This window comes from Boleophthalmus pectinirostris, unplaced genomic scaffold (assembly GCF_026225935.1).
Source record: "Boleophthalmus pectinirostris isolate CB_2022bp ecotype Guang Dong unplaced genomic scaffold, ASM2622593v1 HiC_scaffold_5, whole genome shotgun sequence".
NCBI classification, from domain to species: domain Eukaryota; kingdom Metazoa; phylum Chordata; class Actinopteri; order Gobiiformes; family Gobiidae; genus Boleophthalmus; species Boleophthalmus pectinirostris.
In genome coordinates this window covers 13,766,349-13,784,126 of record NW_026571404.1, presented here as the reverse complement: position 1 = coordinate 13,784,126, position 17,778 = coordinate 13,766,349, and the positions used below count along the sequence as shown (strand labels likewise).

Here is a 17,778-nt window from a genome sequence, read left to right as displayed (position 1 = left end):
CACAGAAAACTCAGAACCTTCTTGCTGTGAGGTGAGTGCTAGCCTCTCAGCAGTTGCCTAAACTGTTGCTAGAGCTACTACTACAACTGTAGCAGCTGCTACTTACCGGTAGGCTGCACAAAACGTATCTGCAGTAATGTATGTTTTTTCAATCATGTAAGTAATTCTCAAATGGACTATTAAAATATACTGTATTTGGCGTGATGAAAAATGATGTTAGGACTTCTGCAGGCAGGTTTAATTCCCAAACCGGTTGTATCTTTTCTGTGTGAAGTTTCTCTGTTCTTCCGAAGTCAGAATCTGTTTCTCCTTTTTCCACCATCACTCCTCAATATTACTATAACGTTGAATTATATCATCACAAAGCATCAAAACATGGCTTGATTTTGAACATGTGCTGCTGTCTTCTGTTCACTCTAGTCCTGAATTGAGGTCTCACTGTTCTCATAGCGAGTAGTGAACTACAAGGTATGGTGCAACAATCCAGCAAGTTGGTGGAGAATGTTTTGCCATCACTGATAAGGAATCAGATCAGTATTGGAAATCCTGAATTAATATCTGATTCCAGAGTTTTTGTCACCTTTATAACATGATAGGTTCCACATGGGCGTGAAACTTATCTATCTTTATGGAGACAGACCCATAGAGATATTATTGTGTTGTTTAGAGGGTTCCACACTTTGGCATTAAACATCTCTTGGTGGCAAGATCAGGCTAAGTTATAGCCCAGATTTGTTGAGAGGCGAGCCAGCTCACAGTATAAATGCATGTTTTGTGGCAATAAAAACACCTGTATTGAAATAAATGCTGTATCGGTACATTTAATGCCATAGTGTGGAAAAGCAGAAAGTGGCTAGAAAAGATTTGTACAGTGTAATAAGAGTTTAAATACATAGTGTGTGTCTTGTACTCATTTCCTTGTTGTTTGTTGTGCAGTTCTTGCGGGTGGACCAGGATAAGGAGTGTAACATGGACTGCAACGGCGCTTCCCGGAAGTCCCTGTGCGCCTCCGATGGACGAACATTCACGTCTCGCTGCGAGTTTCTCCGAGCCAAGTGCCGTGACCCTCAGCTGGAGGTCATCCGCGGGCCATGCAAAGGTCAGGGCTTGAGTCACGCTTCAGAAACCCCGCTCCCCCAAAACACCCCCTGCTCCCCCAGAACTCTCCCAGAACACCCCCAGAACACCGCACAGCTCCTGCATGGCTTTAATTCATTTGAGCATAAGTGATTCTTTGAGTGGTGCAGCAGAGAGTGGGAATGACACTCTTGACACGCTGGGATGGGGGCGCACCTCTGTCTCACTTCAACATTCAACATTTCACAGCAATTACTTTCCTAAGCAGTAATCTACGGAGCTTGTGACATAGTGAACCATTTTAAAATAACAACCTTTCAAATGGTAAAGAAGTATGATGACTTATATTCAGTTTATCACACAATTAGAGCATTGTTGTTTCTGTTAATTTCTTGAATTGACTGCAATATATCAATCCTAAAGTGTTAATACTTTTCAGTAACATGACACTTGGGGTGTACTGCATATATTTCCATGTATGTTCAGCAGTAGAGACACATTTCACACATTAGCAAACACAATCGGATAAGTTTTTAGATCATCTGAAAACTCCTGTGATCAGTCAATGTTTAGTTAGTGATTAATATACATTTTATTAGTGATTTATGATTGTGGTTATTAACTTTTTAAACATGCAACGTGCAACATCTGGTGAAAAACAAGCAGGTGAAATACAAGTACAACAGTAAAACTTAGTAAAAATGCCTGTTTTTGAAGTATTTTAACCATAAAAAATGCTTTACCGTGGAACTTTTTTGGCAAAGCAGCAGACCCTTAATCAGAAATGTACACGGTGCACAGTTAAAGTGTCAGTATGTAACTTTTTTTTTAACCATGGAAGTTAAAACATATTTTGGAACTTTCTCCATGGAGATAGATACGTTTTATTCCGTACCATTAAAGATTCTAGTCAAAGGAACAATATTTCCAAGCCAAATAAGAGTCAGGTATGTGGAGATGCAAGACCGCTCTCTACTAAAATGAAGTCTGTTGTCTAAAAAAGTTATATACCGTGGCTTTAAGTAAAAAAAATACTTTCATTTATGTCTCTCATCTATAAATTATAAATAAAACACATGGACTTCCCCTCCATTATTGTTTGCACAGCAGGAGTCTTGCATGTCAGAAACTTAAACATACTTTAGTTATTGTTTAATGCTTAAAGTCCTTATTTTCTAACTACATACAGATCTTGCATATTTCACCAGTGGATGTATGCATATAAAAAGGCAGAAGCAAAGTAAAACCAGGAGGCCGGGCAGCTCACAGACTCGCTCATTGTTGGCGCTTGTTGAAGGAAGAACCACTCCACCCCAAAGACCCTCCACCCCACCCCTCTCACTACTGCCCCCCCTCTGCAGACCGGGGACAATGCCTCATTCTGTCCCATACAATATTAGATCACAAATGCAGCGAGTGTGCAGAGGGCTTGGTTAAAAAGGGCTCTCGTATGATGGAAAGGCTCGTTTTATGCCTGCGCTGCGTCTCCATGGAAACCTCTGTGTTAGGGCATCTGGATGTTTTGGACAGAATAGAGGAGTCCAACCAGGAAGCTGAAAGGGAAGAGAGTGCATGAAAGTTGTATTGTAAACGTCAATGACACAAGTCTATACGAGTGGGACCCCCTCTGGTTTGGGATGACTGGGGACGAACTGTGAAAGACTCAGCAGTGGCCCCAGAGCCAGAGGTGGGAGAGCAGGCAAAAATATTGTAGTAAAAGTAGCAGTAGTGTTACTTCAAAAATAAAATTATACAGACATAGGTGATCCAAACAACTATCTAAGAATCAAAAAGTATATTGCATTGTCTAAACTAGAGAGTATTTAGAGTTTTTGGACTTTTTATGTTGAAAAATAAAGGTTGCAGCTGATGACTCCTCTTTTGGCGTCCTCAATTCAGCTTTTGGTGTTAAATTTCGAAACTGCTGTGTGAAAAATGTGGTATTTCCAAACAATGTCCAAATTTGTTCATTTAAACAGTAAATGAAATAATGATACCAAAACAAACATTTATGAATTATTTATTCACATGTAACTATAACAGTAATTTGTGCAGTATTTTGTTTGAAATTATAAAATATTCCCTTATAGCAAACATGTCAAACTCAGGCCCCGGGGGCCAAATTTGGCCCGCAATATAATTATGTTTGGCCTGCGAGATCATATCAAATATGTATTAGAGCTGGTCCGCCGGCTACAGATAGGCTATAGAGACATTATTTATTTCAAATTTTGTTATTAAAAACTATTATTAAACATTCATTTTAATAAGAAAAGGTTTAATATTACATATCTCGAAAGAAGAAAAAACATGCAGATGTTGTTGAAATTTTTCAAGAAATATTTAGTTTGGCCCATGACTTAGTCCCAGTTTTTAATATTGGCCTCTGTGAATTTCAGTTTAACTCCCCTGTCCTATAGAGATCAATAGTGAACTCCTGCTCTGCTTCCAGAAGTAAATTTTCCATTCATTTTTCACCTTGACTTTCTTAAAAATTTAAATATTAAAAGTTCAACAACATCACGAGGTGCAGTTACGAGGTGACAAATATCCATAACACGGTTGTTTTAAGACCAAAAAGCACATTTAAAATGCAACAAAATGATTTGGCAGTTTATAACATTTCAGAAACAGATTTTACCGGTAAATAAAATTATAGGTGTGGTCATGTTGGTCATTATGTGGTCATTTGTTACCAGACAAACTTTAAATATTATTTTTATTCTGAAAGTCTTTGGGAAGAATTCATGAGAAATGTAGTTTGGGAAGCGGGCAGTGGGCGGTTTAGCTTCATACACTTGTGCCTGGTCAAGTCTCCACCAGGATTTAACTGAGCAAAGAGGTAAAATGTGAGCCTCCCATTGGATAATTACTGGTCAGTTTCAGTGACATAATGGGCCCATAGACTGAGGTTAGCTGACTGTCTGAGTAAACTGAATGACAAGGGTACTTCGTCAGTGCACGAGACATAAACTACACTCATGGATTAGCCACCAAAGAGTCCAGATTTAGACCCATTTATAATCTTAAAGGCACTGTATCTGATTTTTACTGTCTTCAAAATGTGAAAAACAAAAAGAAAACAAGTTCATTTTAAAGATTTGCATTGATCCAAAGTTATTCCTCACTTAAATTATACGTTCTGAGCATCCTAATTACTCACTGCAATGAGTTTATAATCACTTTTCACAACTCTCAGAAACCAGAACAGGTTTTGCAGGGACAGTAACGCTAACATCAACTATCATACTAATGTACACTTCCTGATTATCAAACAATACAGTGCTTATTAGATGCAGACAGAACACAGCAGACAAATTTTGACCTCAAGAGCTGCCTGTACAATATATCTGCACTGGAGCAAGGAGAAGCCTAACAAAACAATACCAGATCCAAGAAAATATCCGTAACTATAAATTATAACTGTCTCTTATACACATCGCACATCTTTTGTTTTAAGGTTGGTATAACTGGCACCACATTTGTTTTCTATCACCGCGCAACGATGATTCAAAATGTCTTGTCATTTTTTCCAGACGGTTGAACCCCTTGGAGAAACTCTTTGGTTTTTTGGGTTTTTCCACTGAAGCTAACTTTAGATATTTCAGTCCGGTGGGAATAAGTGTGTGCCCCTCTGCTCCTTCACGACAGCGACGCACACACACGCCCAGAGTGAGCCAAACCAGGGCCACTGTCTAATGTGTCTAATGGGACAGTGCAGTGCAGCCAATGCCAGGCCACTGGAGTGTTTTAAAACTTATGTTGAGAAATGAATATCAAGGTTAGTTTTTAAAATGACTTGAGAAAACAGAGGAGCTCATAGGTCTTGTATTATTTAGAACTAAATCAAACTGCTTCACTGATTGGTTCGACAGAAATCTGCATTGTTTTTCAGTCCACTATTTATATTTTTCCTTTTTTATGATGTTGATGTCCAAACTGTTGTTGTGTCCTTAGGCAAGACACTTCACTTTACTTTTCAAATGTTATAACTAATTATTCTCCTATACCTCTGACAATAAAAATACAAGCTGGATTGGACATGGGTTATGACTTTCAAGGAGCTACTGAGTAAAGCTAGGGCCATTTTAGCATCTATTTTAGCAGTGAATAGAGTTTTATTTATTTATTTTTCCCTTTTTATGATGTTGACGTCACCTTGCAATGTGGCAGCAGAGGCTCTAGTCCAAACTGTTGCTGTGTCCTTAGGCAAGACCCTTCAAACACCTTGCTCATGATGATGCAGATTGGCAGTTTCAGTAGTTGTCGTAAAATCATCAGGTGTGGAGTGAATGAATAATAACACACAATATTTTAATGCTTTATTGTTATTTAAAAGAGAAACTTGCTCTGCCTTTTGGGTTAAAATGTGTAGCTTTTTCTTAGATAAAGACAGAAAACACAGACTGCCTTCGATGTTCTGAAATCAAATATGAAGCCTACTTTACATGTCAAATGTTTTTCTCCATGGAGATGTTATTACTTTGTCCAGAATATTTCATAATATCTTCATGGAGACCAAACCACACCAAGTTACAAGTTAGATCTGTGGAGAAGCAAACTTGCTCACAGTCAGAATGCCTGTTTTCTAATGATTTTTGATCTATAAAATCACCTGTAATTTAATAAATATAAATTAGAGCATGAAATGTCATACTGTGGAGCGTTCCAGGCAGAGCAATGACATATCCATAGAAACAAGCATGTGACGGACCCGACACCAAAAAGTTCCACAGTGTACCTTTAAGCAGAGAAAGTGAGCCCTGGAGTGAGTGGTTAGTTTGAGGCGCTGTGAGAGCTGTGTCCTGCAGGTTTGCACAGCTGCTGCTCCAGGTGAGAACAGGCAGCTCAGGAATGACACATGATGCATTGCTCTGGCAGAAACTTGTGAAAAAATGTCAAATGCACGCAGGTGAAATACTGACCCAGGTTTAGGCAAGGACGAAGCAATTTCAAATGTTATAACTAATTATTCTCTCCTTCCCCTGATAATAAAATACAGCTTGGACTGGACTTGGATTATGGCTCTCAAGGAGCTGCTAAGTAAAGCTAGGACCAAGTCTACTTTACTATGAATACAGTTATATTTATTTATTTTAATTCTTGAAACAGTATTCAGTATAGTTAATCTATATGTTTTAATGTTTATAATAATAATGTATTAGTCTTATATAGTGCTTTACCAGACGCTCAAAGTCTGCGTTCTGTGGGTCTGTACAAGTATCTTGATTCAGCCGGTTTCATTTTGTAGAAACTGTCTGACCTCAGAGCTTTAGGATTCGTTTGCTCAGCGTAGGCGGGTACTTTTTTTCATTTAATGAATCGCTTCTATTTGGTCGTGACGTATGTAATGCCCCGCTAACAAGGCGAACTGGTATATTAAGCTTTTCCCAAATCCCGTAGGTAGAAGGGCAATAACGTCTTTCCCCTTTCACCAAACATTCTCTTTATTCCGGCTTTAAATCCTCGATCTCAGGAATCGTTGCCAACACAGAATGTATGGCTCTTCGCTAATTGGCTGGTGCCCGAATTTGCATTTCCGGGGTTTTTGTGAACCGTCTAGTGTATTCTGATTCCTGACCTAGTCGCTGGAGAGAAATGAAACTGAGCGGAGGCACTAGGTGGTGCCAGTCTGGCTACGGTACCAGTGCCCATATAGAAACTTTTTTTTTTTCTGACATTGGATCAATCAGTTTTTTATTCAATCATTGTTTTATTATGAAAAACATAATTATGACACTGAATCTTATTTTTTCTTTTCTTTAATTGTTCAGTGCAATTTACTTTAAAACATGCTGTAAAATCTGATCAATTGCACAGCCCTTACACACAGGTCCACTTATAAACATGGATTACTTGAATCTGACAGTTTTAACTTTTGCTACCGAGTCAATTCTGCACCCTGACAGAAAATCTGACGATTATCTGTTACAACCATAGACTGTATAAAGAAGTGGACTAAGGGAGTGTGATGTCACCCATAACTTTCGACTCCAGTGAAATGAAGCTCATGATGCTCGGAGTTACAGGAGCAAAATTGGAGCCAGTTCCATATTAGCAATAAGAATCATGTAGAGCAGGTTAATTTTTATTTTAAAACCAAAATGGCGAGGCTCACTGCAGCAGTTACAGAAAGAGGGGTGACAATTTTTCAATGTTAAGTCAATAGAAGTCAGAGTTGATGGAGCTGGAAGCATGTCCATGAACACTTCCTATTTGGAACTACGGGTTTTCTATTTCCCTTTATGTTTAGTCTATGGTTACAACCCTCAACCACAAAGCCAAAAGTCCAGTGCTAATATTGTATAATACATGGTCAAGTCTAAAATATGGATTATAAATTGATCTGAGCAAGGTTAAACAATACTAATCCAACGCTTGAAAAAAATTAAATAATATTGCAGACGGTCAAGGTTTCTTCAGTGAGACGTGGACACATTAGGAGCAGGTCCGCTTTTCCTTTCGCATCAGCCCTTTTCACTGGAATGAACAGGAGCTACAAAGCCTGGCTCCTTCCATAATGTCTTTACCACCAGGCAGCGAGCAAGGCTTTCTAATAGAGCCGTGGGTGTTGGTTCAATTCCCAGCCACTAACTGATCTCCTGCTTCCGAGACGTCTTGAATAGTTTCCTCCCTGCTCTCCTCCTTCCTTTGTCTATTTTAGCTCATTGTCCATCATCGGGGAGCGGGATACGGCTTTATCACAGTTGTGTTTGTTATGTTTGGGATGGGGAAATACAGAGCCCCGGGTTGACTCATGGGTTTGTTTGGTGACTGTTGTGATTTGTGGTGTTCCTCAGATACGTCCAGATGTGTGGCAGAGAAGAAGTACACTGAACAGCAGGCCAAGAAGATGTTCCCCCAAGTCTTTGTGCCTGTGTGCAACCCTGATGGCACATACAGTGAGGTAACATCACACATTAAACAAGAATATGTGTTTTCAATAACACAAAGGAAATTATGGTTTCAGTGTTTTTAATAATTCTTACCCCAGCTGCTTGAAAGAAAATTGTATTATATTTGTTTTGAGTTAAAAAAAATAATAATAAAAAATAAAATAAAATAAAATGAAATAAAGCTGAAAATTGATCAGTGCAAATATGAAATAAGATAAATAATGAGATAAGTCAAATCATCTTCATAAAACATGTCAAAACAGTATAAGTAAAACCTTCGACAGTGGCACAGTGGTTAGAACTCACAAGAACCTGAAGGTCAGAGGATTGATTCTCACTCAAACTAAGATGTTGGGTCCTTAGGCAAGACACTTCACCCATCTAGCCTAGTATGAATGTTGTATATAATGCTGGTGGCAGCAATAGAGGTGATGGTACAGACTGGCAGCCTTGCTTCAGTCTGTCTGCCTCAGGGCAGCTGTAGTTTCAGAAGTAGCTAATCACCTCCAAGTGTGGGCTGAATGAATAATGACGACAGTGTAGAGCTTTGAGAAGCTTTGACAAGCCTCTAAAACACATAACATCTGAAAGCAATTATAAATTCAGGTCTATTTATCAATGAATATAAAAATATTTAACTTCACTAATTATTTATTACCATTTGTGACTTATGCATTGTCAGGTTCAGTGCCACAGCTACACTGGATACTGCTGGTGTGTGACTCCTAACGGTCGACCGATCAGTGGCTCAGCTGTGGCCAATAAGAAACCCAGATGTCAAGGTACGAAAAGTTTGCAATAATAATTATACAAAATGTATTTATAGTAATGTATACAGTCATTTATAGCATAAAAGATAAATATAATATCTTTTAAAATAAAAAGCAAGAACTAACTTTGGATCTGGACAACTAAATAAAACCAATTTGTTTACTCATAACTGCTGTATTGTATGTTGGCAGAGTGGTTAACACCCCACCTCCTTTTAAGGAGTTAGTTAATAGATTAAGTTTCAAGATAACTGCACTAATAATAAGTGAAATTGATCATTTAATTTGCCTTATTAAATATAGAGATGTCTTAAAGGGCCCATGTTCCACTATTTTCTCATCTATGTTATAATGTTTCCTCATCACAAATATACTTGGAGATGTGTTTTGTTTCATTCACACATGTTTAACACACAAACAAACCCTGTATATTTAGACTTGAGTTCTTCTCTCAAACAGAATAGAACACTCTGTTCCACATTGTGATGTCAAGTGGTAATACCGGAAGATTTGGATCATTTCAACCCTGGAATTGCCAATTTCTCCTAAACTAAAGGTAAATGGTAGTTTGAACACTGCGACTTCATGACATCAGAAGGTGGAACAGAGCATTTTGAGCTTTGGAGATGTTGACAGACTAATAATTCAGGGTTACTCAAACAACAAAGAACTCCATGTATGTTTTTGAAGAGGTAACAACATTCTAACATGGCTTAATGCTCAGAAGAGTCAATTTTGCATAATATAGGATCTTTAATAACTAACCATCAACTAATTTGTCCAGTGTGTACCTGTTTGTTGGGCCTATTTTTGCTAGGTTACGCTTTGTCCACCATTGATACAGCTTGTGTTGTTTATTTCCTGTGACATTGCATCATTGTTCAAATGTTGATAAAACCACAAAATTTCCCAAAACTTTCTTTCAATCCATCTTTCAAATACATCCCTTGTATGCAAAAAGTTTATCAAATATTGCCAGGTAAACAAACCATGTCATTCGGTCTTGGTAGTCTTTGGGAGAGTGGTCAGAGACTCGGCTGACTCTGTAGGAGAGCTCAAATCGTGGGCTTTTGGTGTAAATACACCAAGCAGAAAATCCCTACCGAAGAGTTGAGAAACAAAGTTAAACTGTGGGGAATGTTCTGGAGGACGGCGTCTGAAAAACAATCAAATCAGTGCCACATGTCCCCCACAGAGTCGCTCCTGGGGGCTACCGGGACAATGGGGCAAGTTTGTGTAAATGACCAAACCAAAATCCAAACCTTTTCTGTGTGTTATAGCAGTCGGCAGAGGCATATTGAACAAGACAGTAACATTACATTGTAAAGGAAATGTTTCAAATATGGCTGCACAATATATTACAATCAATCAACACAATTGCAATTTTAGTTTGCCTTTCAAAGTTTGCATATAGAATGACAATTGTTTAGATTGTCCTCTGCAAAGAACAATATATATTTACATGGAAAAGTCAAATTTGTTCTAAAAAGAATAGGATCCTTTTGAGTTCATATTCTCTCTCAAGGTATTGTTTACAATGTGGAGCCTGAAGAATGCTACTTCTAAAACATGTCATAGCTCTATCTATCACAGTCATAATACTTGTCAGAAGAAGTGAAATGTATGTATTTATTTATTTTACAAAATAACTCAGACATTCTTTCAAAGGCTAAGGTGTCTCGACATTTTGGCTGTCATCCGGAAGCCATTATCAATCTTAAAGTACTGGTCTGAGGAGCAAGAATTAATACTGCCCCAAACTTGTTGACTTGCTAAACCAGTATTGCGTCATTCTGCTCTACTGTTTATTGTAACAAAAAACAAATTATTATATTATTTTGGCTGTTTTTATTCTTTGCCCTACCAACTCTTACCCACCTTGGCTTGAATGTGACCAAGCCTCATTATGGGAAGCCAGGCTCCAATCTTTTACTTTCTGTGTGTGCCAATATTATAAATGACTAACTAATCAAATACTTTACAAATATATTATTTGGTTAGCCATTTTCCCTATTCTGAAACAGACAAAGTGAACTAACATTCACTACTTCTGTATCTAAAACATAGATTTGTACATAGTGATTTCACCTGCACCTTCGGTCATGGACCATTTAACTTCTGCCTTATTACCTCACCGTAGTTATGAGCATTACTTCATTTTTGCTGTTCCTTTTCAATTAGCTTGCCGCGATACCTTTGATTCCTGGACTTGGACTTGAAATGGGGTTAATAATAATTATAGTAACAGATGGCAGCTATTTATAATCTGTTTTATAACGGCAGGCAATAAAAACGTGGTGATAATGTTTTCACGGCTTTTCAGGATCAAAGCAGGAGAGGGCGACCACGAGAGAGCCGGGCAAAGCAGGTGAGAATTTAATGAATAAAACACATCGACATAAGACTCTGTGCAGACTGTGTAGTGATACAGGCCACAGGTGCAGTGCTGTCCTTACATGTAACATGTGCACTGCAAAAATATTATCCAACATGAGTTCAAATTACTTAATCTGGATTTGAGTATTTTTTGGATTTTCAGATCTAATATTGCTTTTTGAACTACATAAATTAATGGCACACTGTGTAACTTCCTCTACTCATGGGTATTTCTCCCTCTTATCACCAGTGAAGTATTATTTTTGTGCCTTGAAGATTCCACAGTATGGCATTAGACCTATATATCTCCTTAGAGACAACCAGGCCAAGGTAGATTCACAGTCACACAGTAACTGTCTGTTTTTAGGGTCTTTTCGAGTCCTAAAAACACTGTAATAAAATAAAAGCTCTATACATAGACTGAATGCCATGTGGAAAATGTTCAGGGAGACAAAATTTTATACTTGAAAGTTTAAGTCACACTGTGCATCTTTAAGTATACGCACTTTCTGACTGTTGTTACTCTATCATGGTTCAACTTCAGAGTGGAAAAATGGGACTAAATAGGCCAATACCCCACTGACCAATAGTTTAGCTGGAAATTAAATCAGCAGTGATTTGAAAGAAGTTATAAACACACTGAAACAAATCAAATATTTAGTCCATTAAGTCAAAATAAACTTGTCAAAACTACTCCAATTAAGATTGATACAGTGTTTAGAATTCAAGTCATTTTAACTCAGATTTTTGCAGTGTGTTTGCATGCACTGGGTCTATGATGTGCTCTCTGTCTGTCACTTGTTAAGGCATGTCTCTAATATTTTGTCAATCTGAACAGTGTAAGCAGCCCCGAGGCTCGTATAAAACTAGCAGGAGAAGAGCTGTGGTCTGTGTGTTGTTTTACCAGCAGCTGCCAAAATGGATCCACCATATTCTTTTGTAACTCACACCTCTTTTTTTCCAGCGACAGGCCAAAGAAATCAAATAACCACTCTTAAACTTGACCTTGATTTAACTCTTGTCCAAACCAGTGAAAAATTGACACGGCTTGTGTTAAGACTTAACCAGAAAAGTGATTTTATTTCAGGTCTGATTTTCCTCTTGGTCTTTTTCATATGTCACAGTTACTCTTGTAGCCTCCTGAAAATATAGTGTTCAAATACTACTACTACTACTTCTACTACTATAAATGAGGGATGTGAAAAGTATTGCAAATCAGATACTAATCAATACTAGAACTAATACTGCAAAAAACTGACACGGCTTGTGTTAAGACTTAACCAGAAAAGTGATTTTATTTCAGGCCTGATTTTCCTCTTGGTCTTTTTCTCATGTGCAATGCAGTTACTATTGTAGCCTCCTGAAAATGCAGTGTTCAAATACTACTACTACTACTACTACTACTACTACTACTACTACTATAAATGAGGGTTGTCAAATCAGATACTAATCAATACTAGAACTAATACTGCAAAAAACAGGACAATATGTGTGCTTTCCTGAACAGTGTTAGAGTGATTTTGAGCTTTATCAGAACAAGATAAGATAAAGAAAGTACTATTATTTTGTATATTCATTCTATTTCTATTTCTTTGTATCCTCATTGTGGTATCGGTATTGAGTCTTGAATGATTTATTTAGTATCAATTTGATATTTGACTATAAATCTGCTTCTAAAACAGAAAAACATTTGTATCTGACTTGTTTGCATACATATCTGAGACACTGTTTTGTAAAGAAATTGTCTCCTTGGTTTCCCACAATTCTGAGCTGGTTGACCTGTCTTGACCTGTTTTATTCTTGTTTCTTTTACTACCTCCTGACTTCCCACCCTTTTGTCATTCTTCTATTTATTGCAATCAGGCAAGTTATGAAATCAAATGAAAATTACAGCTATAGATAGAATTTACAGCAATAAAAATATAATCAGAAATGGACTTGAATTGACTTGTTCTGCTGTGGTGCTGGTTTGGCGTAATTTTTGGTGGGATGTAGACTCGGTTTGGTCCTGTTCTAATCCTTGTCTAGTCATGGTTCAGCTCTGGTCTATACTCCTATAACTTTAGTCCTGTTTTAGTCCTCATCTAATCCTTGTTTAGTCCTCTTCTTGTTCTGATCTAGTCCTTGTTTAATCCTCTCCTCTAGTTCTGATCCTGGTTTAGCTCTAGTGTAATCCTGTATTAGTCTTGGTTTACTCCTGGTTTAGTCCTTGCTTAGTACTCTTCTAGTCCTGGTTTAGTCCTGGTCTATTTCTGGTTTAGTGCTGTTGTAGTCCTGGTTTAGTCCAGATTTAGTCCTGATCTAGTTTAATCCTCTTCTAGGTCTGGTCCTGGTTTAGCTCTAGTGTAGTCCTGAATTACTCTTGGTTTAGACTTGGTTTAGTCCTGGTCTAATCCTTGCTTAGTAGTCTTCTAGACCTGGTTTAGCCCTTGTCTAGTCTTGGTTTAGTCCAGATTTAGTCTTGATCTAGTCCTAGTTTAATCCTCTTCTAGTTCTGGTCCTGGTTTAGCTCTAGTGTCATCCTAAATTAGTCTTGGTTTAATCCTGGTTTAGTCCTTACTTAGTGCTCTTCTAGTCCTGATCTAGTCCTGGTTTAGTCCTGTTGTAGTCTTGGTTTAGTCCAGATTCAGTCCTGGTCTAGTCCTGGTCTAATCCTGGTCTGATTTTGGTTTAGCTCTGGTTTAATCCTGGTAAAATTTTGATTCAATTCCAGATTTAATCCCAGTTTAATCCTGGTGTTGATGTGCCGTGTGGGAAAGTGACAAAGACAAAGCTACAGTTTGATATCTAGGAGAAAAGGGCCAGACTAAATGAACTGACCATTTAAAAAGGAGACATTATTTGTGGCAACCCCTAAAACTGCTAAACATGAAACATATTTTGAATTCTCAGACCAACTTTGGCAGACAGACAACCATGAGAATTTACAGTAAATGATACGTATATATGACTCCAGTTTCCCTGAGTCTATAGCAGCCCGTAGCCCAGTAAATGAATGGAGCAGTGAGCAGAAACCTCACTGACCTCACTGTTTACCCTCCTGGTGTGACAGCAGAGCCTGGGACTACTTTGTTTATTTGCTTTTCATGCATCCAGAGAAGTTTAAGGCCATATATTTACATCAGATTTGCGCATGTAGTAGTCGAACTTGGCTGACGCTTGCCTTCTAAACACACATTTTGATGTGTCCCCAGCTCTGAGCATCAACATTTTCAATTTTACTTTTTCAAGTTTGGCGTTTTAATTCAAATTAGATTATATATATATATATATATATATATATATATATATATATATATATATATATATACACATAAACAAAATTAATATCGACTTTAAATGTGTTGTATGATTAGATTTTGTATAGTCTAGAAGTGTAGTAGTACAGTATATTTTAATAAACTATATAAAAAGTGTTGTTTGTTTAAAAATTTATTTTGTTTTTTTAATATTTGAATTTAGAATTAGAATTTTGATTATAATAACGTTCTCTCAGATCAGGTAGATTTATAAATACGCAGAAGAAATATGCAAATTTTGGATGACGATTTTCAGAGAAATAGTTTGTTTGAGTAAACATATTTAATTTCTATAGAAAGTGAAAGTTCTTTTGCATGTTTGCTAAGCAGTTATTCCAATGACATTGACTATACATGTGCCTCTGCTCTGTAAACAGAACGGGGTATATTGACAGTGAAATCCCAGCCAAGTCATTACACATAGATCAAGTGGGAATATAAAATCACATGCAGAGATGGAGGGAGGGGGAGGCAGAGGGGGAGGGAGGGTCTGTGGTTGCCTGTGAACTGTTGGATAAACAGCGTGGTGAAAGGCAGAGTAAACTGTAGATTTGTGGTGTGCCAGCTCTCAGAACAGCCCTGATTACACTGGAGTTTTGAGTCAGCTTTACTGACGACCAGAGCCTCAGAGGCACTGGTTCAAGTCTGGACAGGTTCTGGTTCTGACCTGGGTTTGTGTTGTTTTTAACTGGGTTTAAAAATCATTAGTGAAGACCTGTTGTAGTGTCAGTATAAGGTTTAAGACTGGGAAATTTTAAGCATCCTTGAGTGCAGCTTGAGCAAACTGTCAGGTGCAGGGTGTAACCACAGAGATGTGTCCAGTGATGCTTCACAACTTGATCTTGGTTTGATGGCCAGGACTGTCTAATTAGCTTTTAATTTGCTTCTTTAAAGGAGACATGTTGTGCAAAATGAACTTTTTAGAGATTTTAATCTTTTAATCATTGTTTCCCCTTCGCATCTACCCACTTAAAGTTGTATTTAGAGTGATTTGTGCATGTTTGAGTAAACTTTATACTGCATTTAAGACGTCATTGCTCAGATCTGCTTGTGTTTTCACCACCAGTACACTCCCACTGCTCTGTACTCCAGTTTTATTTTCTTAATCAGATACACATAGAATTCTGCAGTGTTGAATAGTCATTTTAGCACAAATTCTGCTGTTTTCTAGCATGATCTACAACTATGCATAGGAGAGGCCAACAGCATGGTCTGACTCCGCAGCACCTTGTTGTGATGACGTTTACAACTATGTAACTTAAAGGAAGGAAAGGAGGAATTTTCCAACCCAGAAACCAGAGAACTTGTGTCTTTTATTAAGTCATTTTAGATCAATATTGCAATTTAAAATCCAAAATACAACATCATGTATTATGCTGTGTAACTACATGTCAGACAAAAACACAGTATGTCCTCTTTAAGGGGGTGTGGACACTGGGGAAACTCACCCAGGGTTTTTCTGTCTGTCTTTGTTTAGACCTGAGGCCTGTTCCACAAACATGGCTAACTTCATAAGCCCTGCTCAGGAGGATAACTTATTTTGCTGTATTTTCGAGTCCAGACTTTGCTCACTGCTTCAGTTTCCAATCTGTCCTATACTCAGTGACACATGCGAGTTTATGGAGTCGATGTTAATAAAATATGACAAACCTTGGACACTTTTTGGAATAAGTTTGAGTGTAGATTGGGTTTAACTACTTTTTAGGCTTGCTGTAGTACTTTGTAGACTCATTCTGGCTTTCACAAAAGTAAAATTTTTTCCTTTTAAATTTTTATCCATTCTTTTGTCCATCTGGTTTACTTCTACTTAAGCCTTTGTTTATTAGTTCAGACTTAGATTACTCCTCTTTGCCCCGGCTTAGTCATAGTTTACTCATATATTCTTAGGTGTTAAACATTTGAAATCACCTCTCTTACCCTCAGTCGATTTTTGGCCCTTTCTTTGACAAATGCATTTGCGTGCTGGAGCCCTTCTCTGCGACGACGGACACAGCGCAGTAAAACGAAAAGCTCTGACCACAAATAAGGCGGGGGTTTCCTGGCAGATGCTAAAAGAGGTGTTAGAGTCATGTAAACGGCCGCACAGTAAAGATGGGTCATTAGTGGTCCATCATAAATCCCACTCATAAATACGCTCTCTCAGATGGCATTTCCAGTGAACGCGCCGGACTCCAGACTGCTGCGTCTTGACGACATCTACACATACGAAAGCGTTACCCAATACTAGTAGATGATGCTTTGTGTAAAAGTGAATGCAATGTTTTAAAATATTTAGCCTCATAATAACTAATAAGTAATGTAGTGATTAGAACCAATAAAAAAAATCAGTGGGGAACTTTTGAATTCTTTTAAAATGGTCAATATATAGTCAAGTTTTGAAGATATAAACACTACAGAAAATGATAGAAAAGAAATAGACATTGTTTTTTACCTTTACTTGAATATTAGAGTCTAATATTACACTTAAATAATTCCATTTCACATATTTTTCTCTATTTATACTTAAAGGAGCACTGTGCAACTTTTTGGTTATGGATCCGCCACCTGTTTGTTTCTATGGATTTGTCATTGCTCTGCTCTGGAATGTACCACAGTATGGCATTAAACAGCTCTGCCTTACATTTATTAAATTACAGGTGGTATTATAGCTCAAACATACCTAGACAAACAGGCATTTTGACTGTGAACAAGGTTGCCTCTCCACAAATCTGACCTGTAACTTGGTCTGGTTTGGTCTCCATGAATATAGAAATGTTTAATGCCATACTGTGAAACATCCCAGACAAAGCAATAACATCTCCACTGAGAAAAGCATCTGACGGACCCTCCACCAGAAAAATTACACAATTACATACGTCACGACCAAATAGCAGCGAATGGTTAAATAAAAAAAGTACCCGCCTACCATTAATTGAATGAATTCTAACACTGCGAGGTCAGACGGTTTCCACAAATTGAAACCGGCTGATGAATCAGGCTACTGTACAGCAGGTTGCCCCAGAGACACTTGTTGAAGGATGGGTCAAATGCAGAGAATGAATTTCCCTTTGAATTACCCCTACTTTTTGTTTTCTAACTATCTGTTTTTACTTGGATTAAACCTGGAACTGAAACTAGACTAGACCCAAAGGACCAAACCAAGTGTACATCAGGACTCAAACTAAGAATATGATTTCGTAATACACTATTTGTTATCAAAATGTTTTGTTCTGTGAGTTGGGGAGGTGCTGCATTGTGGTCAAGTAGTAAAACTGAGCTGGAACATTTTAAAATAACATTATCTTTACTTATTATGTTTACTTTCCTGAAGGATTGGAATTGTTCCACATTTTCTAAAACTAAGCCTTCCTTGCCAGCCAA

At 37.7% G+C, this 17,778-nt stretch overlaps 1 protein-coding gene across 1 annotated transcript in view; it reads left to right on the top strand.

Moving 5' to 3' along the window:
- Window positions 1-17,778, top strand: part of smoc2 (SPARC related modular calcium binding 2) — a 51,848-nt gene that overhangs the window by 7,735 nt on the left and 26,335 nt on the right. The window contains exons 2-5 of the mRNA XM_055162735.1: window positions 937-1,099; window positions 7,878-7,984; window positions 8,656-8,755; window positions 11,067-11,111. Coding sequence (XP_055018710.1) covers window positions 937-1,099; window positions 7,878-7,984; window positions 8,656-8,755; window positions 11,067-11,111 — 415 coding nt within the window. The remainder of the gene's footprint in view (window positions 1-936; window positions 1,100-7,877; window positions 7,985-8,655; window positions 8,756-11,066; window positions 11,112-17,778) is intronic.